Genomic DNA, 26,614 nt, shown 5'->3' on the forward strand with positions numbered 1-26,614 from the left:
AAGTGGAGGTTTTGTGTCTACGAAAAGCTTTGAAAGCATCAGATTTTTCTACATACAATTTTGTGCATTCTTCGTCCCAACCAGGTGTGGCTGGTCTCCTTTTAAAGGGTGCACTTGGAACTTTTCTTTCTTGTGCTTCCAGTGAGCTTTTGTAAATTAAATCGGCTAGGAATCGATATTCTTCCAATGGTGGAAGCGCATCTATTGATTCGACACCGATTGTCACCGCCGTTGCATATTTCTGCCAGTCGATGTTCCTTGTAAGATCAAATGGAACCCGAGATGGTTCTGCAGAGTGAGGGCCACACTTTATTGAAATGATGATTGGCAAATGATCGCTACCATGGGGATCATTGATAACCTTCCACTGACAATCCAATGATAGCGATCTTGAACACAAAGATAGGTCGAGTCGGCTTTCTCGAGCCGGAGGTTTTGCTATACGTGTCGCTTCACCAGTATTCAAAATAGTCAAATTGAAATCGTCACATAAATCGTAAAAAATAGCCGCTCTATTGTCGTCATATAGATCGCCCCACCCAGTACCATGGGAGTTCATATCACCCAGAATTAATACTGGGGATGGAAGAATCGAAACTAGATTCCAGAGTTGACTACGGCTAATGGAGGTTCTTGGTGGAACGTATACTGAAGCTATGCAAAGATCTTTGTTCTTCACATTTATTTGGCAAGCGACGATTTCGACGCCTGATAGAGCAGGAAGGGAAATTTTGTAGAAAGGGTAGCACTTTTTGATCCCTAAAAGTACTCCTCCATAAGAATCGTCTCTATCCAGGCGAATAATGTTAAAATCGTGGAAGTTGAGTTCTTTATCGGAAGAAAGCCATGTTTCACAGAGAGCAAATATATCACAATCAGAATTGTGAAGTAAAAATTTGAACGAGTCTAGTTTAGGCACTAGACTACGGCAGTTCCACTGTAGCACAGTGATCATATCTTCAACCTCGTTCGACGAATTATCCATCGAAAGATATGATTGATGCAAGGAGGGGCCATGAAACAGTCAATTGCTTAAGATATGATTCTAATGTTGGAAGCAAGGCAGAAACTAAGCTTCTAAGAGGGTCTTGTATGTTGAACATATTTAATATGAATTCCACAATGTCCGAAAAAGCTAGCAAACCGCGTTCGGACTTGGATTTCTTTTGAGAAGTTTGAGGAGCAGCTTTTTTGTTTTTCTTTTCTTTGTTGGGTAATGGCGGAAAATCCTTACTGCAGCCAGGAAGTGGAGCAGTAGGAGCCTTCGATTTAATTTTTTCATCTCCATTACCCTGGGAATTTTGCAATCCTCTGGGAGTGACTTTAGTTTTCTTACGGCGCACTTTCGGGGAGGAGCATTTTCGTTTTGAGGATCCGTTCGTTTTCAAAGGTGCGTGTACCACCGTAGAGTCACCCTCATCGGATGAGTCAGAGTCCGATTCTTCAGCTGACAAAATCGAAAATTGATTTTCATCTTGGACGGCTGATGCAGCCTTCACCATTTGTGCATATGTCTGCTTGGAGCGTCCAGAGATTGAACGCTGCACTTTATCGGAGTGCTGCTTGTACATCGGGCACTCCTGCAAGGGGTGAGGATTCTCGCCACAATAAGCGCATTTTACTGATTCTTTGTGGCAAGAATCCTCTTTGTGGTTTTCACCACATTTGCCACAACGAGTTTTGTTGCCGCAATGGCTGGCTGAGTGTCCCAGCCTTTTGCAGTTGGTACAATTATATACCCTCTGTACAAACAACCGCACCGGAAAAAAAGCACCATCAACTTTGACAAAGTTTGGGAGAACTGAACCAGCGAAAGTCACCCGAAACGAGTCTGAATGCTGATAAACTTTCTTGCCATCTTGCAAAGATACTGAATGCAGTTGCCTAACATCCAGTATCTGTACCTGCTGACCGATTTTCGAGTTTTTGAAGCAACCCGATGCTCGTTTTAAATCCTCGACACTCAGACTCGCGTCGGAGACCACACCTTCTATCTCCACATCTCGAGAAGGGATGTAGATGTTGTACTCAACACTAAACAGCTCATGTTCAGCAATTTTATTTGCCACATCATAAGTCGGTGCTTCTACACGCAGTTTATTGAATCTCTCTTTATGTACCAAGATTCCCGGATACTTACGCAGCAAGTCTCTCGAAATGTCGAGAGTTTTCAAAGGTTTATTTTTAGGCCGAAAAAAGACAACCCATGGTCCTTTCGAAGACGGTTGATAGTATCTAGTTCGCGCAACGTAGGTATCTGAAGACGCCATAAGTGTTGCGCAAACGCGGTGCACAACCGCTTAAAAGGAAAAAAAAATACTTCAAAAAACCTTCACCAATTAATCTACTTAACTACTAGTTGTTAATATTTTGTTGCCCAGTGTATGAACAACCAAACAAAACAATAACAAAATTATCAAAAAAAAAAAAAAAAAAAACTTTTTATTAGTTGCAAGAAGTTGCACCACTATAGCCCTCACAACCCTATCAGGGGAGAGGGCAAAGCCACGCGCAAAATTCAATAACAAAAGCGCGGCAATGGGCTAGAGAAGACTATTGTATAGAATACTTAACACCGGCCGGTGCCGGCTGTGTAAGCTGGTGCAGCCACTCCGTTTGCTCCTTTGTTTTTGTTGCTTGCTGCTTTGGAGTGGTGATGAGATGATGACGGTGAGATGATAGTCCACCTATAGCGTCGCTAAAGGTGGCTACTTCCTCTGCTGACTGCGGTTGCCTTGGGCACTGAACTTCGTCCACGGTAGGTAAAACGCGCGATATAAAAAAACCACTATGGTGGGAAAACCAATACCCGCAACGGAGACACGAACAAACTACGTCCGGCTACTTCAAGCTATCGGCGAGGAATGACCCATAAGGTGTTGTACAACGGTTGAATCTGGTTTCCCGGAATTTGTTTGAAGTACGCTATGTTTCATTGTCCATGATACAGCAGTGTGTTTTTGTCAAAATTTGTGTGTATAGCTTACGTGCTCGCGTTCTAGCTGTCCTATTCTGCCGTTCATTGGTGCTTTCTGAACCTTGAATGAACGTAGTCCTGCTCGTTTCTTGGCTTTCTGCACGAAACTTTTTGCCAGGTGCAATTTTTACGCGACATCCCGAACGGAATGGAATAGTAGGGTTTGCGTTTGAAGGCAGCAACCACTCGCTTGTGATCTTCAACGCATTACGGAACACTTTTTCTTGCACTCACTTGCTTCCGATTGACATTTAAACGTTCTCCGAAACGTTTTACGACACGAGAAACAGTAACTTGTTGGATTTCGAACATCTTTCCGATGGCTCTGTGCGAAAGCTGTAGGTTGTTGTTGAGGTGAGTATGCATAATTTTCTCGCACACACGCTGTTCCTTAGACTACATTTTCAAAACTACTAGAAATTTTACTAAACTCAAAATACATGCTGAGGCCACTCACCCAAAATTTAATTAAAATTAACCCAAAGACCAAAAAGTTACAGCTGCAATTTAACTGTGGACACCCTTTAGAATCAGTACTGAATGTTATCCATCCAGCGCCCATAAGGAAACCGTTAAAGTTAACTAATTTATATTATAAACTTTATTGCTATTTTGGGAGGTTATTATTTAGTACCTTCCATTTTTTGAGTAAAATCGTAGTAATATGGACCCAACATTTGTGGATCACCGAGAAAAAAAAACCAACATGAATTGAAGATCAGCAAACGTAAGAACGTTCCTAGTTTAGCTTAAATCGTTGTCTGGTTATCCTTTTTCGATAGTAACTACTTATTTTATAACAAGTAAAATGTTTGCTTCGTAACTCTATCTGTTGTGCTTAATCTTATTTTGCAGGCCGAATTGCGAGAACACGAAAACACAGTCGAATGCATTGCCTGGGCGCCGGAATCGGCTGCGGCAGCAATCAATGAGGCAGCCGGAGCCGACAACAAAAAGGGAGCCCACCAGGGGCCGTTCCTCGCGTCCGGATCTAGAGATAAGACGATTAGGGTAAGTTGGTTCTTCACTTTCGCTAGTATTCGGATTCAAATGATTAGGAGTTTAATTTACGTTTGTTTTCGCCTAGATCTGGGACGTCAGCTCCGGGCTGTGTCTATTCACACTTGTCGGTCATGACAACTGGGTACGGGGCATCGTGTTCCATCCCGGTGGTAAGTACATGATTTCCGCCAGCGACGACAAAACGCTGCGCATCTGGGACCTCCGCAACAAGCGCTGTATGAAGACGCTGTATGCTCACTCACACTTCTGTACATCGCTCGGTAAGCGTATTTTAACAACATAACCTAGAAATGGTTTCCATTAACGGATTGATTCGTCTTCCAGATATGCATAAGTCACATCCATACGTCATATCGGGCAGCGTGGACACGACGGTGAAAGTTTGGGAATGTCGCTAAGCGAACCACCGTGCAACGTGTGTTTTCGAAGCAGTTTCCTTCTTTTGTACTCGATAGTGATGAAATGAAACAAATTACAAACACACACTCACACACCAACATACAGCGTAAAGGAGCAGTAGAAAGCGCGCAGCTGAGCAGCCATGCGTGTAAGGAGAGGTAATTCTATTTGATAAGCAGCAACTATTTCAACAACCACATGCTAGAAAATATACACTTACATTCTACATATAAACAGCAAACACATAAATAATATGGATAACAAAATGGAAACTACTACTACTACAGTTGCAGTAATACACAACTACAAGGAAAAACATGCAAAATATTTGAGAATTAATCCAATTTCTTTCCCCCATTATAAACTGAAGCAACATTATTGCAAAACCCTCAAGAAACATTAAAAAAAAAGAAGAAGCTGTCAAACCATAAGAGAAAAGAGCAAAGTACTCCGAACATAGCAGAACGCATGAATGAAAAGCTACAACAAGCGAAACATATTATCATATTATATTCTTATAATTACTATTCCTAGAAAGTAGAAATCATATTTGAAACTAAAACAATGGAGTGTAGTAATCGAGAGGAATTTGATTTGGACAGGGCATGAAGTTTTAACACACACTCGCGAACGTAATGGAACGACGATGTGACTACATGGAACCGAATGGACATCGACGACGACCACGACTTTTCACAGCTAAAGATGAATGACGAACCAACTAACTCACACGGAACGAAAACAGGAGAACAATTTACAAATGGTCCAGCGAATGTTTGTTGATTATTTATCTTTTATTCGTGCAAGATTCGTACGCCTCGGAAGTCACTCTACGTTTCTCACCAAGCGAATAAGTTACGTCGTATCGTCAAAGGAAAAAAAGAAGATTGAAAGTCCGTGCGATGGGATGTCCTGTTCTTTTCAAAATTGTTTCTTGAAATGGCGGAAATGTACTAGAACCGAACTATGGTGTCACTCGTTGTGCTGGATTTGGGTTTTGTTCTATCAAAACTAGATGTATTATGATCATCTAGTTCCGCAACAATTGTAGTTGTTTAAAATTTGCATTTTTTTTTTCAATTCTGAATTGTTTTCAAAATAAGCAAATGTTCCTTTCCCATGTTAATCTAGTACTGCCTCAGAAGGAGAAAGCTGCACCAGCATTGGCTCCTTTAACCCTACTGCTGTTTTGCGATTTACTAATGTCCTGTTTACGTGGTTTGTGCTGTTTCATTTCTTGTAAATATTACTATTTCTATAGTTGAAGACTTGTAGCTCTATTTTGAGATGGAGTTTAACCACATATTACGCAAACACCTTTAGTAAGATAATTATATAGTTTTCAACCGTTCAACCGCACCATTTTGCCACTGCTAGTGATAGTAGACGAACTAACAACAACTGTCACCGATAATCCTAGTGTGAGTATGAGAATAGTGTGATCGAGCGAGCAACTGTGTGATTCAAGAGACGACGAACGCGCCGAAAATACACGTAGAAGAGAATAATCTTCAAATACATTCAGTCCATTTTGTAAAAAGTTCACCCATTAATCTACTACAACTACTAATTGACTCACACAATACACACTTCGGGGAATACGAGTTTACTGAAAAAAAAAATTAGGAGCGATTAGAAGCGATGGTTATTAAATTATTAATTACAATTAAAGTTAGAATAACATAAAAGTGAAACAATAAATATTAGATCCATAGCTGTAGCTATCCGAGGAAAAGTGAAACAAGAAAACACTGAATTCTTAAGTGAAAATGTTTTAATTGATGAAATGAAGTAAAAATAACATATAAATAATGTTGCTTAAAATTGATGAGTTGATTCTCTATTTATATTTAAGCTTGCTAAAAAGTAAACCTAGAACAACAACAACAACAACAAATAAACCACTTCTTACTCGTTCATGTATGGTTTTGAAACGATTCCTTGCTGGAAAATGGTTAGTTTTTAGAATCCAGAGAAAGAGATGATGCCACGATATTTTTCGAACAATATTCCCAGCTGAGAGAAAGACATAGGAAAATCACACGCTCACGCATGAACTTATCTACGTAGCATTGCTGAGATTCTGCTTTATGAACGAACACAGATATTTCCAACTAGTAGTAAAAGTGCCGCATGATAGAATCATAGCTTGTTTTTGTACCATTTTTTGTTGCAACACCGCAGCAGTCCCAGTCCTATTTTCCGCTCCGTGGAAAAGCAGAAGGGGATCTTTGGTTCGCTTTGGAGAAAAAGTTCTGATAATTTAGTTTCGCGCTAATTATTTTGAGTCTTTTTTTGTTGAATTCACATTAACAGCAAAAATCTACCGAGCGGTTGTCGGACGAGGTGTTCTTTCCGGAGTTCCCAAAACTTGTCCAAAATGTACATGAAAAAAACATTCGAAACATTCCTTTAAATTCTCAGCCCAAACCGCCGCGTCGACGAAAGCGATTTGATTTTATTTTTTAGCGTTTGAGCAAATAAAATTTACAATCGTGAGTAGTCGAACCTGTTTTCCATTTTAAGGCGGTTTAAAACCACATTTCGAAAATTAACGTCCAAAACAACCGATTTTTTCCTAAGAAACAAGGAAAGAAACACCGCCACCGCAGCCGCCTAGAAAGACGACAACAAAACTCGATGAGATTCAGTCGAATTTACCATCTTCGAATGTACGATGACCAGCAGAAACAAAAAAAAAATCGAATGTTTTAGCCAGAAGCAGCTAGCATCAACTTGTAATTGTTTTTGAGGAGAGTGCAAATACTTTTAGGGTTAGTTTTTTAGCGATTGATTTGAGACGAAAACGATGAAGTAAACAAAAAACACTCGATTATATTCTGTCTACAGCTTTTCTGGTGAGCTGAATTCAAAGCTGACACAAACATTTGTGAACTCAAGCTATTTGATTGAAAAAACGTTAATAACCGGATAGAAGAACCCTATTGAAAAAAGGAAGAAAATGAATCAAATTAAAAATTACACTAAAATAATCAATTTGAAAAATTCTTACTGAAAACAACTGACAACAACAGATTAATAACAACAAGTGGTTTAACATACAACACATATGCAACATTACAAGCAGATTTAACATTTTCAACAACAACAACAAGATAAATTGAATCTAAGATGTGACAACAGCATACTTTTCTTTGTAAATACTATTGAAAATGGTAATAAAATATATTTAAAATTGATGCTCTATGGTTAACGTTGTGCTGAAAGAAATCTCCAGCTGGAATTGCGTTTCTTATTATGTTTATTTAAGTATTTTATTGGGATTATGTTGGGTTCTTCCTGCCATTCTTGGGGCAAGTGTATACCCAGTGAAGTAAGGTAAGGGGTAAAGTAAGTAAGGTCGGGATATTACAATAGTCGCTATATTCATAGTCTGGCGGATAGAATCTCGGGAACCAATTGAGCTGTCAAATAGCGGAACCAATCGAGCAAATTACGACCAACAATAGAAAAGAGCACATCAGCTATTACGAACAAAATTTCGGAAACCGTTTTCTCGTGACTAAAGGATCACCCTGGGTCTGGCGAAGTCGAATCGCAGCCAGCTTCAGACACTATCCAAGACGCATTGCAGCAAGCTTTACTCTGTTCGAACGGTTGTCAAATTGATAAACAAAGCAAATGTGTGCAAGATTGTGAGTGACTCTTTTGAAATATCGATTGGTAGTTGTAGTCTGTTGTAGCGTTGTTATTGTCGTTCGCGTTTGACAACGGAAAACCCCACACCCGACTTTCGATTTTACTCTCGTTCTGTACAACAACAAATCGTCGGACATGGTGTGCATTACGGCGCATCATTGTACAAATACAGCGCACTATGTCCGACGTTATGTTTTATGTACAGATTGAGAGTAAAATCGATTGGCGCGTGTCGAATTTTCCGGTTTTCTACTGTATCAATAATATTTGGTTTTCATAAAAGTTCCTAAGCAGTTAAAATGCGATGTTACGCAAAGTTTTGCAGCTACACTGCAAGTGCACCGGTGAAGAGAAGTTTATTTCGCTTTCCGAAGGATCGTTTCTTGCGCCGCGTGTGGTTGATTTTTAGCGAGATTGATGCGGAAACCCCAGTTCAAAAAAATTATGAATATGTTTCCAAAAATAATAACAACTACGTTTTACTCAGATTACAATACTCCCTATCTGTTTCTTCCATATGAGCTCTTATAAGAACAGTAAAAAATGGTTCGATTCTGACAGTTCAAATTGGTTCGAAATCCATTACGAGTCCGCCAGACCCAGGGATCACCTACACAAACTAACGCCATGTTTAGGTTGTTGAAAATTTCCTCTATCCGATGATGCTGCTAATTTACCTTCGATTGGCGAGGAAAGAAAAATCAACGTATTGTTTATAAAAGTTGATAGTACCTCTTCAATTGTTGGTCTACTATATATTGAAATGGTTTCGCTTTTTGATAGATCGAAATTCTACCCGCCAGACTATAAATATAGCGACTATAGATATTACGGGAAACCCCTCCAATCAAATTTAGATGGGCACCCTTCCTCTCTGCCGATTAAGCCAAATGGTTTGGTATACAACTACGGTATATATAGAACAACTACGATCCTATAAAGAAGGTATGTCATACCTACTTTATAGAATCGGCTATGGCGTACAATTAAATTTTATTTTATTTAAATTTTGTTAATTGCTTGAACTAGAAAAAATACTGCCCTGGGCATTGGCATAACCTTGAGGATTGCTTAACTGCCAGATCCAAGGGCTTGTCTGTATCTTTACATTTTGAAAGATGCACACTAGGGATGCCAGTTGTGATGTCGCGGACCAAAAGTTTGTTGGAATTTAACTACAAACCAAAATTAAATAATTGTGTAGTTTAGAATTATGATTTTAACAATGATTTTTTTCTAAATAATCACTATAGTGGCATTTTCAGAAAAATCTGCACCAGTCAACATATAAAATCTAGAAAAAATCTGGAATGCTCCAAAAAATCCTGTTTTTAACATAAATCTATTGAAATCAAAGTGATGTGCCAATCTCCCGTAAAAATCGGTCAGCATGATCATCTTAAATTTATTTAAAGTACTAGAATGGTTATAAATTACATATTACAAATATATTACACATAAATTATATAAAGCAAATAACTTGTTAGCATCATCCAAAAGTTGAAAAGTATTGACACAGTGTGCCCAAAAAAGTTTAAATATCCATTACGTAGCAGTTCAAAAATTGAATTAAATGTGGGCAACATGCTGCAGAAAATATTTTTAGAATTGTTTTTTAAACTGTAATTTAAAAAAAAATGAATGAAAAGCAAAGATTTCAGCAAGTTTGATGGGATGGATTTTTTTAAACTAATAGTCAATGTAGTCCTTATTATTTGATGCAGTACCAGAATATATAGATTGTATTAGTTCTAAACAAATCTAATATTACCCTGAGGTTGATCAGATTTACAATTTAATTCTTGACATCATACAACACACAACTCCCTATATACCTGTAAGCAATTTTATTTTGAAGCAAAATTCACCTGGTTGAAGTGGGAATCAAAGCTTAACATCGTGGTACTCACAAAAAGTTTACCTAAACTACGGGTAACTCCACTATTCCCAAGACCAATAATTTTAGGCCAAAGAATAATGTTATTATATTAGTAAAATGAAAGTCTTATAGCGTCAGGATCTTGAAATGATTATAAATTCCGGAATTTCTATTTTTCCTGGGTCCCAGATCATGAACATTTTTGTTGGTCTGAATTTACTTGGAACTCTTCACAGCATATTTTCGCCCTTTTTTGAGTTCCATTTGAATGATCCTAGAATTTCACCATACTTATTTTCTGGATTCCCCTAAAATAATCTTGATAATATCCAAACTTATCCAGTAACATTCTAAGAGTTCATATCATTACTTCTTGTAATCTCTTATAAATTACTCCCTCAAACTGCTAAATTAGTCCCAAGTATTGGCATAATTTTGTGTCCAGTGTTTTCCCTATGAAATTCTTAAAATATTCTTAATAATTTCCTTGGTGCACTCTTCAGAATGACCGACACACTCTTCTCATAATTCCCTTTGAACTGCTTTGTTGGTAAGGTCAGAATTATTTTAAATTCATCTTCAGTATTTCCTAAGTACTCAAGTACTTTGCCAAAATGGCCATGAAAGTCTCCCAAAAATTGCGCATAATTCCATTAAATGTCTTAAAATTGTATTCTCCATAGAAACATTGGACAGAGTTCCATTGAAATTATTCTAACGATCAGCATAGTCCTTAAGTTTCATCATAAAAATTTTCTATGATTTCTCTTCCTATATTTCCTATATTCACAAAATCTCCATTCAATTGTCATCAGAGTTGACAAGACAATTGACACCGTCTTCAACCAGAGGTTGCACAGACTGAATATTTAACACTAGACAACGGACAACACACCACACTCAGTGGACCAGTAGGGAAATTTTCAGGTTGTGAAAATTTGCACCGGCTGGAGCGCGAATCGAACTCACTTCGTGGCACTCACAATACGCCTGAACGACCACGAAGTCCAAAAAGATGGATGGAACACTACTCAGAATTAGCTTGAAGTTCTCCTTTGATTTCACAAGGAATTCGCCTCACACTTCACTGTGAACAATTTTCAAAATTACCTTAAAATTCCAATAATGTCCAACGTTGATGGTCTTTAATAATTAAATGAGTAAGTTTGGATTTTTTTAGAGGGTAAATCAATTGCAATGATATTTTTAAAGCAACACAATCTGGGAAAATCTGGAACATATTTAAAAAATCTGGAAATATACGTGGTCTGTCTGTGTATCTGGCAATACGACTAAAAATCTGGAATACTGGCAACGTTGTAAATAATTGAGTCTAATGGCTGCAAAAATAATAAGATGTTTTTTTATTGTTATTCATTTGGTTCAACACTTGGCATGCGACATCACACAGGTACTACCTTTGAATTTAGCTTGATCGAGCGGCGATTTTCTTTTCTTTAGATCAAGACGATGAAGTTTTGAAGAAGACAACGATCATAATTCACAGGGAAGAAAAAAGTTGGTTGCCGTATTACACATGGAAAACTAGTGTGAAACAGGATATCAAGAGATCGAGCCATTCCCTGAATTTCTGGAAAGAGCTGGCAAATAACAGAAAACAATTTCAAAACGCCACCTACAATGGTTGAATCTGTGTACGAAGCGACCGATGGAACAGTATAGACGATAGCAGCAGCGATGACCTTTAGCACATAACATATATGGAACTCGATCTTCAAAAATCGACCCCCTTTCAGTGATTCCAAGTGGTATTAGAAGGACATCGATCTGTCAAATTGATTATACCAGCTGTAAAATGAGAATGGGAATCAAGGGGGTAGTCATAGGTATTCAAATAATTCTCAGGATATGTTTTCAATACATCAGGATGATTTGGTATCATATATTCTATAGGTGTTTCCAAAATTATTGAAAAAGGTGCTCAAATGTCTCCAAAAACTTCTCAAGTTATTTTTTTTTCAATATCTCATGATGATCAAGTATTATTCTGAACATCTTCGACTGTTCATCAATTCAAATAAGCTGTTTCTATGCACCACCAATGTAGAGTGCTCTAGGCGATTATGAGAGGATACGTCAACCAAACCGTTTGTTTACATAATAATTACAATTTTACATCTCAAATTAACGCATATTGTTATGCGAATCTTGTATATTTCCATTGGAAGGGGTCTTATCTCGGGTCTTATTTTATTATTTTTTACATATTTGAACGGTTTTACAGCTCAAATAACACCACATTAAAAATCCGGAAGATCATAACCGCTGGTGTAGTTTTATAAATCTTCACTTTTCTTAACAAAAATATGTGGAAGCACCCTCGGAAGCACCAGCCGGATCACTCTAAAATCGATACAGAAAACAAAATATTCCATGTGTATGATGATTACAAGCACCTGCGATGGATAAATTGATCAGAAAAGGTAAAAACATTTTCCTCTTCCTATGCTTCACGGCGAAAATTTCAGCCCTCATCACTCTTTTGATGGTTCCCTGATTCACCACCAGAGGCTGAAACGATCGATTAAATTCTAACGTCTCTCAGAAATTCTCTCATGGTAATCAGGTGTCTCAGAAATTATTGCAAAAACCTTCAGATGCTCATATGTATAGCTCTCCAAACCAGTGCTGCAAAATTTCGACAATACACGGTGATACTCAAAATTCTGCTTTGGTCACTCGTTTGAGCTAACAGTCATCGTCAAGGCAAACCAAGTCAATTGTCAGTGACGAACATGTGCTGATTTGTTTATTAGCTAAATTTGAAATGAAATTAAATGGCAAGAGCAAAACAATTATATGGAGCCATTAAAGTGAATAAGCATCTACGTCCTGAACTGCTTGGATAACAATAATGTGACTCAGAATGCAAGAAATTACACTTTCTGTTACCAGGTCAATCTTTGTCATTGACGAAAAAATGAATGAGATTTTGACAAAGATTTTTTTGAGGATCAAGTCTATCATTGACTATGTGAAAAACAATTTTGTCAATATCGCGCAAAAGTCTGTCAATGACAATGACAAATCTCAGCACTGGGGGGCGACCCCGGCGTAGTGGTTAGCATCCATACCTCTCACGCCAAAGTCACGAGTTCAAATCTCACCCGCGGACAAGTCACGAATGACCCAAGAGCGTTAAAGTGACTATAAAAAAAGAAAAAAAAAAAAAAAAATCTCAGCACTGCTCCAAACACATCTCTGGATATTGTTTCCAATACTTCTCGATTCAGTGGTCACCCTGCATGTTTCGACAACAGAATCGTCCTCTCGTTACCTAACACTGGATTTCGTTGTTGTAATCATCTTGTTCCACGAAACATGTTCTTGAATCAGAATCACTTCGCTGTTCGTCCAAGCAAACAAACTTTGCACACGCATACATATGCATGAATGAATACCAAACACCTTTCAAAACTGAGCGTTGCGCTGATCGTATTAAATTTACTATGAATAATTAATATGTTTAGAGTATAAACATTAATATTTTTGATTTAAATGAACAAAATTGGTATCCGTGTACAAAAATGTTAAAAAATTAAGAGAATTGGGCATTTATGATTCCAACATGTATTGTTTGCGTGAAATTTTGTAAAACAAACTGTATTAAATAGTAACAATAATGGTTTCATTTGAATTCTTCGACAACACGTGGTTGTTATGTTTTGTATAATACAATATTTTTAAATTTGTTTTTGCGTTGTAAAAATCAAGTGAGAAATGCTCGCTGCACATCTCGGACTTTATGTGTAAAAAAAATCATTGGTGTTTACCTACTCTTTGCATAGGCGTTTACCTACTCTTTGCATATCTATAGTAAGCTATGATCCTTATCTATCAATTACTTTAAAGAAAATCAATTTTCAACAACTTGGCATGGTTATAAACATACAATTCGGTGTACAAACTCCTATAAATATTCACAGGATCGTATATATCAACGGATTATCCTGGTAGGATGACCTTCTTGCCCCTTGTTACCCTAACTCCCAACATAGTTTATCCATTTTTGGGTAGGTTCAGTTTTAACCGATCAGGGTGTATTGGATAGTTTTCCCTGCCCTTTGGTTCAGTGAGGGTTAGGACGCATTCTGCCAGGTTAGACGAGGCAGATTTCATGGGTGAGTAAGTGATGAATAGTGTTATGTGCAATTCACTTTAAAAGGTGCGTTTCATATATCATCACATGTAGTTCCAAAGAGCCTGAACGAAATGTGGCGCTTGCAAAGATCACTTGAAGATACGGTATGACGGAACATTGATACTAATTGTTTAAAACTCAAGTAAATTCTTCCAAAAATTACTTACGATAACATATTGAAAAATGTGTTAATTGCTAGTGAACAAATAAACATGTTGCATTGAAATACTTTAGATCGTGTTAAATTTAAATGTTCCCTCATTTCACATCCGTTGAACCATTCTGAATGGCCATCCCGTTTTGGCTATATCACTGACAAACCGACATGAATGACCATAGCAAAAAAATGACCAAAGCACAAATATTTATCTAGATAAAAAAATCCTATGGTTTTGACAGTTGGAGCACTGTACATTAGACTGATGCAAAATTTGAAATTCTCGCTCCACAGTGTTCAAACGGTTCCAAATCGGGTCCTGATTAGTCTCCGAAAGTTTAAACTCATTTGATAAGAAACTGACTTGTCACAAACTATTTGAAGTTTATAAGGGAAATTACTATGGGAAAACAAAACTTTTTGTTCATTGTCTTCTAGCCTTTTTACATATTGTACTGTTAACAAATTATTTTCTTATTCTTACGGGAATTTTTATCAGAAACAACTTTGCAGAAAATCGTTTTTCAGCCAAACGTCAAATTAAATAGTTATTAATTGTTTAAGAGATTGATAATCTTATGGCAAGATTAAGCAACTGTATTGTGAGCAACACTGTATTCTGCAGTGTGACATAGTAGTCATGATTTTTGTCCTCTATTCTACGCGCCATAAACACCAAAGTTGCCTGCTGAACAGTTGATTGAGCATAATCATAAGACATCAGTGACTTGAATCATTAATAATTTTTCTTACATTTGATCGAAGAGTGGTCTTCAACAAAGTTGTAGCTGAGAAAATTTTCAACAAGCTAAGCTATCATTTTCTAAAATTCAGTAAACTCTTGAATTTTGAGATAGATATGAACCGAAATTATGGTTTCTCCATAGTAATTCCCATATAAACTTCAAATGGTTTGTGCCAAGTCAGTTTCTCACTAAATGAGTTAAAATTTTGGGAGGCTAATCAGAGCCCAATTTGGAACCGTTTGAGCACTGTGAAGCGAAAATTTCAAATTTTGCATCAGTCTACTGCACATTTAAATCGGCCGTTTACGATTTTCGGGCAAAAGTCAGAACTAGGTGTCATGTCGGTTTGTCGGTGGTTATATCACATCACTGCTAATAATGTATATATCTATTCCGGTACCATGGAGTCATCAAAGAAAAGTGAAAGAAGAGCTGCAAAATGGAGCACATCCGATACGGCAATGGAGTGAAGCTCGTTAATAAAATACCCGGAGACAGGGTTACTTCCACTCACTTGCTATAAAAAATGTTTTTCGGAATTATGAAATCATGAAATAGTATAATGCAAATTAGTACTTGTAAGTTACAAGAAGAGGTCGTGAAGTATATGTTTGACACATAAAATCTGTCAATATTGCTTTCAGTGCGTCACAATCAGCGATTTTACGACTCGTGAGCGCTCACTCTAAGTGAACGCTCACGAATCATAAGACCGCTGATTGTGACGCCCTCAAAGCGAAATTGACAGGTTTTATGAGTCAAACACATACTTCATGACCTCTTCTTGTAACTTACAAGTACAAATTTGCATTATTCTATTTCATGATTTCATAATTCCGAAAAACATTTTTTTATAGCAAGTGAGTGGAAGTAACCCTGCCCGGAGACACTGTCCATTTTCCGCATGGGTGTTACGGTTTTATAAGACGCAACTAGGAACTCAAGATCATCATACAAAGATAATGGACGTCGAAATATCGTAGAACACATTCGAAATAACATGGGAGACTTTCGGGAGGCTAGTAGTGACTAGCAGTGATGCAGAGAAAGACAAAGAGTTCACAAATAGGCACGAAAATTGCACTGAAGGGTGAAGAAACAGCGAAAGTTGGTGAGATCGTTTAAAATTTTTAATTTTTATTATTGCTCATATATACAAAACAATGCTGGGATTCCCTAATAAAAATGTTAGGGTTAATTTGCTTAACGGGTATCATCCAAACCATTTGTGGAATAAATGTTCAATCATTTGGGTTATCGTTCGTTTGTGGTAATTTTTATAAGGGTTGGAAGGGACCATCAGGGCACCCGATTGAAGCGATTTGGATGGGTAGAGTGGAATTGTCAACTCCCTGTTGTTAACATCTCATGGAAAAAGGGCGGGCTCTTCTCCACACTCATTGGGGTATCCTTCTGTCGGACGGCTCGTTTTTTGACCAATGGATCAATAAAAATGCTGAGTTTTTGACAGAACTATGCTGTGGCTACCACAGTATTTTACATTTGATCGTCCATATACAGTAGCGCCAAAAGCCTGCTATGGTGGTTTCAAAACTTGACCATCTAAAATGATCAATTGTGTGACCAATGCGGCTGGAAGGATACCCGAAAAAAAATTACAGTGAAATTTATAGTGGAAACAATGCTCTAACATTAATATTTATTGTCGACAGTACAAATGATTGTTATAATGTTGTACCCTTCCGAAAACGGCAAAACTGCTACCTAGCTGTACAATGAATGTACATAGTAAAATCAGTGCTAACATTTGAAAACGGCGCAAAAGCCATTTGTAAACAAATGGTTTGTGGGCCCTTTACTCGCTGCCCGAAGAACGCCCACGCATACCAACAGCATCGTCAGGAAGGGGAAAATTTCCCCTACCCGATGTTGCTGTTGTGTCGCGTGGGTGTACTTCAAGTAGTGAGTAAAGGGCCCACAAACCATTTGTTTACAAATGGCTTTTGTGCCGTTTTCAAATGTTAGCACTGAAATGTTGTTACAATGATTTTTATTGTATTTTTCATTTATTTTATTGTTAACAGGATTCGATCACGAACAATAATGAACAACTCTATTACAATAAAAATTGTTGTTACATTAAATATTGGTGTGTTTTCATTGTAGGTTACTTCACGAACAATAAAAAGAAATCTGAAGCATGCAGACTATAAGAGGGTCAGTAACACTGCCAATGTAATCAAGATAGGCGCTGCTCGTATGGCTCTTGCTTTGACAGTTCGTTTGGCTCTATTCGTTGCTAAGTCAATTGAACGCCTACGACCAGATCGGTTTGAGTTGAACTCAACTCTCCTACAATAATAATAAAAAATTCCACCACTTGAAGATGTCAGGAAGGAACTCTCAGGTGGAAGCATATTTCATGGGCGATTCTCTCCAGTTGAATGCATTAACTTATCAACGACGCTCAACCACCAAGGAGTCGTGACCTAGAGAGATCGAGTGCAGGGGAGTTGGCCTCCATTTCTCACAAGTTCCGGATCGAATCTCAATCCATAACCAGTAAGCAAATTTTTTTACTATCAAAGAAAGATCTCAGTATGTACACTGGTTTAACAACAGGGCAGTGTCCATGTAAATATCACTTGAAGCTAATAGGAAAACTTCAAGATTATATGTGTCGATTATGTGACCTAGAAAAAGAAGACTCTGAACACCAACTATGCTCTTGTACAGCAATCTTCAATGAGAGGTGTATTTTTCTGGACAAGAGGCTGACAGAACCCTTTGATATTTGGAATTCAGTTCCCAGCCAAGTAGTGCAATTCATTCGAAATGTAATACCTGACTGGGAAAATGCTTTCGGTCAGTCTATGTCGGTCGCTTCATAAAATGGTGAACATTACGACATGCTAATAAAGCAATATTAAAATGGATCTAACTACTGGTCGCAGTGATCAAAATATCCAACACGGAAAAAAAACATCCGAAGTCCCTCTATTTTTACACATTCTGCACACAAAATAGCTTACCCCTGAAATTCGTTCAGTGTTTTTTTTTGCAAACCAGTAACTGAGTTTCAACATTCAAGCAAAATATTCAAACAAAGTTGTGGTTATTATTTGCGGGGTGTTTTCCGAAGAACTGTGTGAACTGTGTTAGAGAAACAAAACGTCGAACTTCGGTAATTCACAATTGAAGAAAAATCTCGAGAAAAATCGCCTGTGATGGGTTGAAGCACCAGCGTTTGATTGCCTCCATGTGGCACAACCCGAGTGGAGAACTGGAAGCAGTCGACTGGGATTTGGCCCTAATTGCCATCGCCCAAGCTTTGAGTAGTGTTCCCAAGGGCAAGTTCGAGCAGTTGCTGGATGATTGGACTAATGCCGAAGCGTTGATTTGCCCTTAAGGATCTGCTGAACTGGTTGGGATCGGAAACTTGTGCGTCGCTGATGTCATCAAGATGGAGGATTTCTTCGTCTTTACCAAAGTCATCACGGTGATGTTAGAGTGCAGCTGATCCACGCCATCCTGCCGGAAGCTACCTGCACTGAGAAACAAGACACCTACGTCAACCCGGAAGGCCACACTCATAAAACTCTCGTTGCAGTGACTCTCCCAGGTCTGTCCCGCGAAGATCCTGCGTACCCTGTCAGAAATTCCCAGAGCTTCTCTGCCATACACCCTATAGATGAACTGCACTTCCGATCGAAGGACATCACTTCGCACCTAATGTGCTATAGCCAAAAGAAAGAAGGATTCAAGAACATCTTCCTGCTGCTGTGGTACAACGCGTTCCACTTTCTTCTGCAGAAGATCGGTTGCAACTCATAGCCATGTCATGTTCCACACCGAAAACCACTCCACCAATGAGATGGGCATTTGGATGAATGAATGTGACCTGCCATCATTTTGTATCGAAGTTCAACTAAAACCTCCCAAGGCCAATTAAAAGATGTTCCAGCGACGGGGTTGAGCAAATTGACTTTCTCCAGGAACAACAAATCCCAGCAGCTCTATGGCATCAACCAGTAGGCAAATCTTTTGTAATTTTCACAAGAAATAAAAATAATTAGTTAGTTGCGCTTCAATGTTTTTTTCATTACAGTAAAGAAAACAAACAATCAGTATCACCCTTCAGATATATCCAGATTAAGCAACCCAAGCTTAAAGTCAAACAATACAAAGTAAGCATAACATGAATTTATACTCGCGTCCTTATACAGGACTTTTATACTAAGTTTGCATTTTCTCCTTTTAAAGGGTGATACGGTCAAAATTTGGTCAAGGGAAAACACGTGTAAATCGGTGAAATCGTTTATTTAAAAAATCAAATTAAATTTCTTTTTCAAGTTCAATTAGTATAAAATTCAGGAAAAATATTCAGTTATGCTTCCGCTTTTCCAAATCCGAATTGCCGGGCCTTACGCTTGACCCCTGCCATCAGATTTTGTACAGCCACCTTGTCCACCTTCTTCGCCGCAGAAAGCCAGTTTGCCTTGAACTGCTGCTCGCCCTTAGCAGTTTTTTTTGGTCTTCTTTAGGTTCCGCTTGACAATAGCCCAGTATTTCTCAATTGGGCGGAGCTCTGGCGTGTTGGGAGGGTTCTTGTTCTTGGGAACCACCTGCACGTTGTTGGCGGCGTACCACTCCATGGCCTTTTTACCGTAATGGCAAGATGCCAAATCCGGCCAAAACAGTACGGAACAACCGTGTTTCTTCAGGAAAGGCAGCAGACGTTTATTCAAACACTCTTTCACGTAAATTTCTTGGTTGACAGTCCCGGAAGCTATGAAAATGCTGCTTTTCAAGCCACAGGTACAGATGGCTTGCCAAACCAGATATTTCTTTGCGAACTTTGACAGTTTCATGTGCTTGAAAACATCTGCTACCTTTCCCCTTCCTTTTGCCGTATAAAACTCCTGTCCCGGAAGCTGCTTGTAGTCGGCTTTGACGTAGGTTTCGTCGTCCATTACCACGCAGTCAAACTTCGTCAGCATCGTCGTGTACAGCCTCCGGGATCGCGCTTTGGCCGTCGTATTTTGTTTATCATCGCGATTTGGAGTCACTACCTTCTTGTAAGTCGATAGTCCGGCTCGTTTTTTGGCTCGATGCACGGTTGTAGACGATACACCCAGCTTATTTGCGGCATCTCGGAGAGAGAGGTTAGGGTTTCGCTTGAAACTACCGGCAACTCTCTTTGTCGTCTCAGCGGCTTCCGGTTTTCGATTTCCCCCCGATCCAGACTTCCTGGCTGTCGACAAACGTTCCCCAAACACTTTAATTACATTTGTAGCGGTTGATTTGGCAACTTTTAGCGATTTTGCCAACTTTGCGTGCGAGTAGCTCGGATTTTCGCGATGCGCGAGCAAAATTTTGATACGCTGCTCTTCTTGCTTGGACGGCATTTTGACAACTGAAGAGTGAATTCCAAAATCAAAATAGGAGCAACATTCTACACACACACACCTTCAAAATGAGGGGTATTCAGGTTTTTAAATGCAAAATTGAAAGAAATACGTCAAGTTGATATTGACCAAATTTTGACCGTATCACCCTTTATACCGAGCTATGCGTCGGTTAGGAGAGTTGCAATTTAGCGTAGCTTTTATACTATTTAGATTTTAATATTTTTTGAGTGTACGGGGCAGAAAGTATCTCGACAGTGAGCATGCATAAGGGCCTATACGCGATGATCGATTCTCTTCGTCGATTTTCTCTTTTGTTAATAACTCGCTAGATTTAACGTTTCTCGGTGCGTTTGCTGTTGCTTTCGATAGCCAATACAACCTGTTACTACTCTGCATTGAACAAATTCTAGAAAATTGTTTCGCCTAGCTGTAGCAATGCAAAGAGAAAATCGATGAAGAGAATCGATCATCGCGTATTCGCCCTTATGAATGTTCACTGTCGATCTTTTGTGCAGAATATGTAAAAAAGGAGGGACTTCGGATGTTATTCAATAAGCATATATAGATGTACCAGACATGTTTCGCAGTGTCAGGTACTCTATTTTGTGGTCTGTGAGAGAGAAATCACAAATAGAACGGAACGGCGCCATCTCTGTGGAAAATGGCCGGACGATATGATTTATTAAGGCTGGCGCACAATGCATAAGTTTCCGGGTGATAATCCTAATAAAAATAACCATAAAAGACAGTTTAACGACGTGTTCGGGGTATCATCCAAACCATTTGTGGGATAGTTTACCCATCCAGGATATAGTTCGTTTATGGTATTTGTTTATTAGGGAATGCATGAGCTAACTGTTAAAAAACCTGAAAACTTATCCATTGTGCGCCATTATTTATCATCATCATTGGTTAGTTTTGAAATAACGTGCAACCAAATAATGTACTTTTTTTAGCTGTTTTTGCTGCAGTGTAGTTGCTCATTCTTATCCCTCACTGGAATACCTTCGTTTTAATGTTGACGTTTCGCTCAAAATATAAACAAAAACAAAATTTACAACGTAAAACTTTCCTTAAGTTTATGGAAATTGTTTAGTCAGTTCAAATTTGGGATTATACTGGATTATATATATATAAAATACTTAAAATAATATAAAGTAATCGTAGTGAAGTACACTTTGCAATGATGGACATCCGGAATGAAGTGAAAACCTCCGATAAGGACTTTGAGAAGAAGAAATTCGTTGTCCGTAATGCAGCGGACGTCCAACGGGCCAAGTTGGAGAAGCTGATGAAGAATCCTGTGAGTTGAATATCAGTTTACCGTTTAACTACTTAGGTTGCCGTAGTTTTTTCAAATAAATACGAATGGAAGAGGTTCACTGGTGGCTTGAACAAAATAAATAATTGTATCAATTTTAGGAAAAACCCGTCATCATCCCCGAGGGACCAAGGGAACGAGATTTTTCTAATGCCATTCCTTCGTTTGTGCGAAATGTGATGGGCTCGAGTGCCGGAGCTGGTTCCGGTGAATTTCACGTCTATCGTCATCTGCGTCGAAAGGAGTATGCCCGGCAGAAGCACATTCAGGAGAAGAGCCGTTCGGAACAGATGGATGATGATTTTCAGGACAGGCTAGAGCAGAACAAGCGAGACACGGAGGAAAAGACGGCGAAAAAACGAGCCAAACGGCTGAAAAAGAAAGTCAAGCAAAAGGCTAATAGGGGCAAAAAACCTAGGAAGGAAGAGGACTCGGATAAGAGCGATAGCGAAGAGGAACAGGACGAGGTGGAGGAGGAGGAGGAAGTGATAGATACATTGAAAGAAGGGGATGGTGAAAAACGGGAGGAGGAGGAAAATCAGGGGAAATCTGAGCAAGATGAGGGAAATTGTGAAAAAATCACTGAAAATGTAATAGCAGAGGAAGAAGGTAAAGCTGAAGGTTGTGAGGCAGAAGAAATACAGCCAACAGAAAAAGAAGAGAAACATGATGATGGTGAGAAGGAAGAATTACAAAAGACACAAAATGTTACTGAAAACAGTAATGACGATGATGGCGAGGATGCTAAAGAAGAAGAAAAATAAATGTAAGAAATTGATGGACGGGAACAAATTATAGTTTTTACTTTTGTTACTCCCATCTCCTATTCAAAATTTATGATATCTCATGGGATATTAAAAAAGTGTGTAATTTGTGTTTTTTATGCTGCGGGGATGAAATGTTGTGCTCTTTCAAAAATTGTAACACGTTTTTTTTTCTAGAGCACAATTCTCGGATAATGTTGCGACCTGTGTACTGCCGAGTCGGTCGATTTTTTTTTGCAGGCCAATAGAAAACTGCTTGACAATTTTCTCTAAAAATAGGTTTGAAATGACTCTAAAAAAGTTCCACTAATTAAAAAAATTTCTTAACGAACGATAACCCAAATCTAGACTAACATTTGAAAAGGGCGGAATACCAAAATCACCATATCAAGAAAATCGCTTACGACCTAAAAATTAATCCTATTTCATGGCTTTCCATTTTCTGGATGATTTTATAAGCTTGACATATAGTTAATAGTGTAATCTATTATCATGCTTACCTTACCAATCTGGCTAAGGCCTTGTTGTCCTCTGCTGTCCGAAGAAGTCGCCTCCACTCTACTCGATCCATGGCCCGAGGGGCACGCAATACAAAGAACCGGTGCGTTGAAGTTAAAATGCAATCAAAAGTACTCAGTGGCGTCTCGTAACCTTACTTTATACCTGTTTCGGAAATAAAAGCTCAACTGAGTTATAAAAACTATGCTGGTTTCTATACTTTCATCACTTAGCCTGGTGGTTTTTTCCTTTGAGCTTTAAACTAAGAATTCGTTATGTATGCATCATTTTTAAGAGATTACAAAGCTTGACGATACATAACCACAGTAACTACATTTGTTGCTTCTGAATGTTTGGCTCCCGTTTGACAGTTCACACTGGCCCCCAAGTTACTAGCACATTCCGTTAGTCCGCAGTACCCGGGTCTACAGTCGAACTTCGCTGGTTGGGCCACCACCTCGGCCCAACTTACGAATTCGGTTCGTTAGTTGGGTCAACTGACAGAAGGGTGAAATTTCTTGAGGGGTGCACGCATTGTTTGTTGTGGTTGTGTAAATTTTACGAAAAGTGGAATTAATGGTACTTGTTCATTGGAAGCGTGATACTCTGTGTAATACTACATACATCGTATTCAAAACAGGTATGTAATAAGTTGAACTTATTGTTATGTTAAATATGTAAATAAATGCTCTCATCTTCAGCAACGCAGACCAGTGAAAGTGATGTGAAACGATGGTTGAATGACAAAGTTATAGACTCTGAGGGAAATGTGCTGTGTGGAACGAGTCAGGTATACACCGACGTTGAGATTGTAACTGGCGTTCTCCGTGGTTTCGATGAATCAGTCTGCATGCAAGAAGAGTGGCTAAACGACACCGACGAGAGTGCTTCAGGCAACGTATCCAGATCTGGGCTAATGACAGTCGATGAGGAACCGACAACAAAGCAGGATTTCGCTAATGTACTGCAATCACTTGACAAGGTCATTCAGTACGTAGAAAACGATGTTTCGGAGGCTACGCGACTCAAATCCTTGAGAACTAAGCTGATTGAAAGTGAGTGACAAAAGTGAAACCTGTAATGTGTGCAATTTTTATTATTTTTGTATGAATTTCAAATAAACATTCATTAAACACAATACGCAATGTAAAATGCATTTGCTCACCCCTAGAAAGAATTGACCCGCCCAACTAGCGGAGGCCCAAGTAATAAAAGCCCAACCAGCGAATTCCGACTGTATTTGAAAAGTTCCCGCATAAACGCGAACCATAAATTGACCTTACCTAAAATGGTTAAAAATTGTTTATAATCCCTGCTAAACTTTAACTGAAATGGTTATGGAACTTTACATGAACGTTTAATGATAAAGTTTCAACCTTATGTATTATGGTTTTTTGAAACTGGACCTTACAAATAATGGGTTGTTAAGAACCATTACCGTTCCAAATTCTTGTTTTCTCCATACATTTTCGGAAAGAGAACTATATTAGAACCTTTTAACTTATGGTTTGAGAACTTTAATGGTAATGGTTATGGTAGTCAGTAAGGTCCACGAATGGTTTTGTAACATCAATCAACTTTATGTGGAATATATCGCGAATTGGTTGCCTGTAATTTACTGATTACCAATTCACGATATATTCCACGTAAAGTTGAGTGATAATACAAAACCATTAATGGACCTTACTGACTACCATAACCATTACGATTAATGTTCTCAAATCATAAGTAAAAACGTTCTTATATAGTTCTCTTTCTGAAAATGTATGGAGAAAACAAGAATTTGAAATGGTAATGGTTCTTAACAACCCATTATTTGTAAGGTCCAGTTCCAAAAAACCATAATACATAAGGTTGAAACTTTATCATTAAACGTTCATGTAAAGTTCCATAACCATTTCAGTTAAAGTTTAGCAGGGATTATAAACAATTTTTAACCATTTTAGGTAAGGTCAATTTATGGTTCGCGTTTATGCGGGTTGAGCAAGCATTCTTGATTGTTGCCCCCGTCGTTTCGACTTCCAAAATAAAGCCAACCCGAGATGCAACCCTGAAAATGGCACACCTTCTTCTCGATACATCAAAAGCTCAAGAATCGCACTTTGCAGACATGTCAAAATCAAAACTGTCACATGTGCGATTTGAAAACATGCGAGATCGTTTTTGTCTAAGAGGGTTTTTGTGTTTACGGTGTTTACATCGTGCTGGATCAGATTTTTACCGCATGTTGCATAATTTTCGTTCGAAAAACGCGAATGAATTAAACAAGTTTCGCCGCTTTTAGTTTGCAAATCTTGTACATTTAACTGGCCCTAGATGCTGGTTGTGAATTCTTCCTACTAGGACGATCAATTTCGCATTACCATTTTGCGAGATTGATTGCGAAATTATTGGTGAAGAGTGTTCCATCGTGCGTTGCCGTTGTCTTCTTGATTTGACAGCTTTCGGCTGCTTGCAGTGGTAGTAGTGCGGAGTGTCTCCAACCGCGATGTAATATTCCTTCTGGTGTGTGCTCGAGCTCGCAGTTGGATTCTCCCGTCGCGTAGTGAAGGTAGTGATTTTATTCCGTTCTTGAAACACGCGATACTCGGTTGTGGAATCCTCCATCCAAAGGAGGACAAAGTGTGAGTGTGCGATTCCGCAAGAAGGATTGTTCCTGCTTCCTGGCTGTTCGGGGTAGCTTCCGAAAAAGTGCAGAAAGGGTGCATGTGTGGTTGGAAGGTGTGACTTTGGGAGTGAAATTACGTGAATAGATAGTGCAGGATTTTTCCGCAAGGAAGCACCGAAGAAACGATGGCACTCGGAACGGAGAAAGTCGAACAGGATTCGGTGGCGGTACCGGTTGCGGCCAAAGGTGGACCGACTGCCAACGCGGAGCCGAAGAAAAAAGGTTAGACATTCATCCATTCTTTCACACTACTAGCATATTACGAAAGTCTTGTTCGCCCTCGCCGTACGGGAAAAGCCGCTCCGGGCCGCAAAGATTTTTCTGTCGGCTTGAATTTTGTGGATGGATTAATAGCTATCCGTCCATCGATTGCTAATCGATAATCACAATGACCAAGGCTGGCTTTCCTCCCTCGGTGGGAGAGGATTCCATGGGCCTGGAATCGATTTGGAACGTATTCGGGAATAACACATGCAGCAGCAGCACACGGGTAGTCATATAATCAGTTACGTAATGACCTCCCGTAACTCGTCGCGGCGAACCGAGCAGCGCGCTGCTATTGCGGTTCAGAAAATGTTTGCTCTCATTCTCTGTGCGGTTGGTTGTTTGGCTGGATTCCGGGTGAAGAGCAGCGGCGCCTTATAAAAGTTCCTTTCGGCGATGGAAGGACACCGTTGTTATCGATTGAGGAATATAGAGGAAGAACCATGGCATGTCCAATTGGCAAAACAAAGAAACCTCGGAATCAAAATAATTTTCGTAGGATGAACTGGTGGAGGTGATGAAAAAAGTCTGTATGGAGGGAGTAGCTCTCTTTTGCCTACGGGAGAGAACCCGGAGAGATGTGTGACTTGGGTTCTCGCTCTCTGTCTGTTCGCACATACACAATGCAGTCACCTGAACCATAGAACCTCTGTGGTGTATTACAAGGCGGCCAGCAGAGAAACTGTGCATGTACTAGAATGATGTAAAACATTGCTTTACAACT

General features: G+C 38.9%; 3 protein-coding genes across 5 annotated transcripts in view; all 3 read left to right on the top strand.

The window, feature by feature from the left end:
• Lis-1 (LisH and WD40 domain-containing Lis-1) overlaps positions 1-7,599 on the top strand; it is a 214,378-nt gene extending 206,779 nt beyond the window's left edge. For all 3 annotated transcript variants that reach the window (XM_065223426.1, XM_065223427.1, XM_065223428.1), the window contains exons 5-7: positions 3,833-3,988; positions 4,065-4,260; positions 4,325-7,599. In XM_065223426.1, coding sequence (XP_065079498.1) covers positions 3,833-3,988; positions 4,065-4,260; positions 4,325-4,398 — 426 coding nt within the window. In that variant the 3' untranslated portion in view covers positions 4,399-7,599. The remainder of the gene's footprint in view (positions 1-3,832; positions 3,989-4,064; positions 4,261-4,324) is intronic.
• Positions 7,600-21,531: 13,932 nt separating this feature from the next.
• LOC135702360 (PRKR-interacting protein 1 homolog) lies at positions 21,532-22,460 on the top strand. Its single transcript, XM_065223380.1, has 2 exons — positions 21,532-21,678; positions 21,798-22,460. The coding sequence occupies exons 1-2, from the start codon at positions 21,559-21,561 to the stop codon at positions 22,458-22,460; spliced, it is 783 nt and encodes a 260-aa protein (XP_065079452.1). The 5' UTR covers positions 21,532-21,558.
• A 2,773-nt stretch (positions 22,461-25,233) lies between these two features.
• The window catches only part of clu (clustered mitochondria protein homolog), a 47,936-nt gene continuing 46,555 nt past the window's right edge, over positions 25,234-26,614 (top strand). The window contains exon 1 of the mRNA XM_065223395.1: positions 25,234-25,848. Coding sequence (XP_065079467.1) covers positions 25,752-25,848 — 97 coding nt within the window. The 5' untranslated portion in view covers positions 25,234-25,751. The remainder of the gene's footprint in view (positions 25,849-26,614) is intronic.

Source organism: Ochlerotatus camptorhynchus, unplaced genomic scaffold (genome assembly GCF_037179485.1).
Source record: "Ochlerotatus camptorhynchus isolate MF236.1 unplaced genomic scaffold, CSIRO-AGI_Acam_v1.1 ptg000192l, whole genome shotgun sequence".
NCBI lineage: Eukaryota > Metazoa > Arthropoda > Insecta > Diptera > Culicidae > Ochlerotatus > Ochlerotatus camptorhynchus.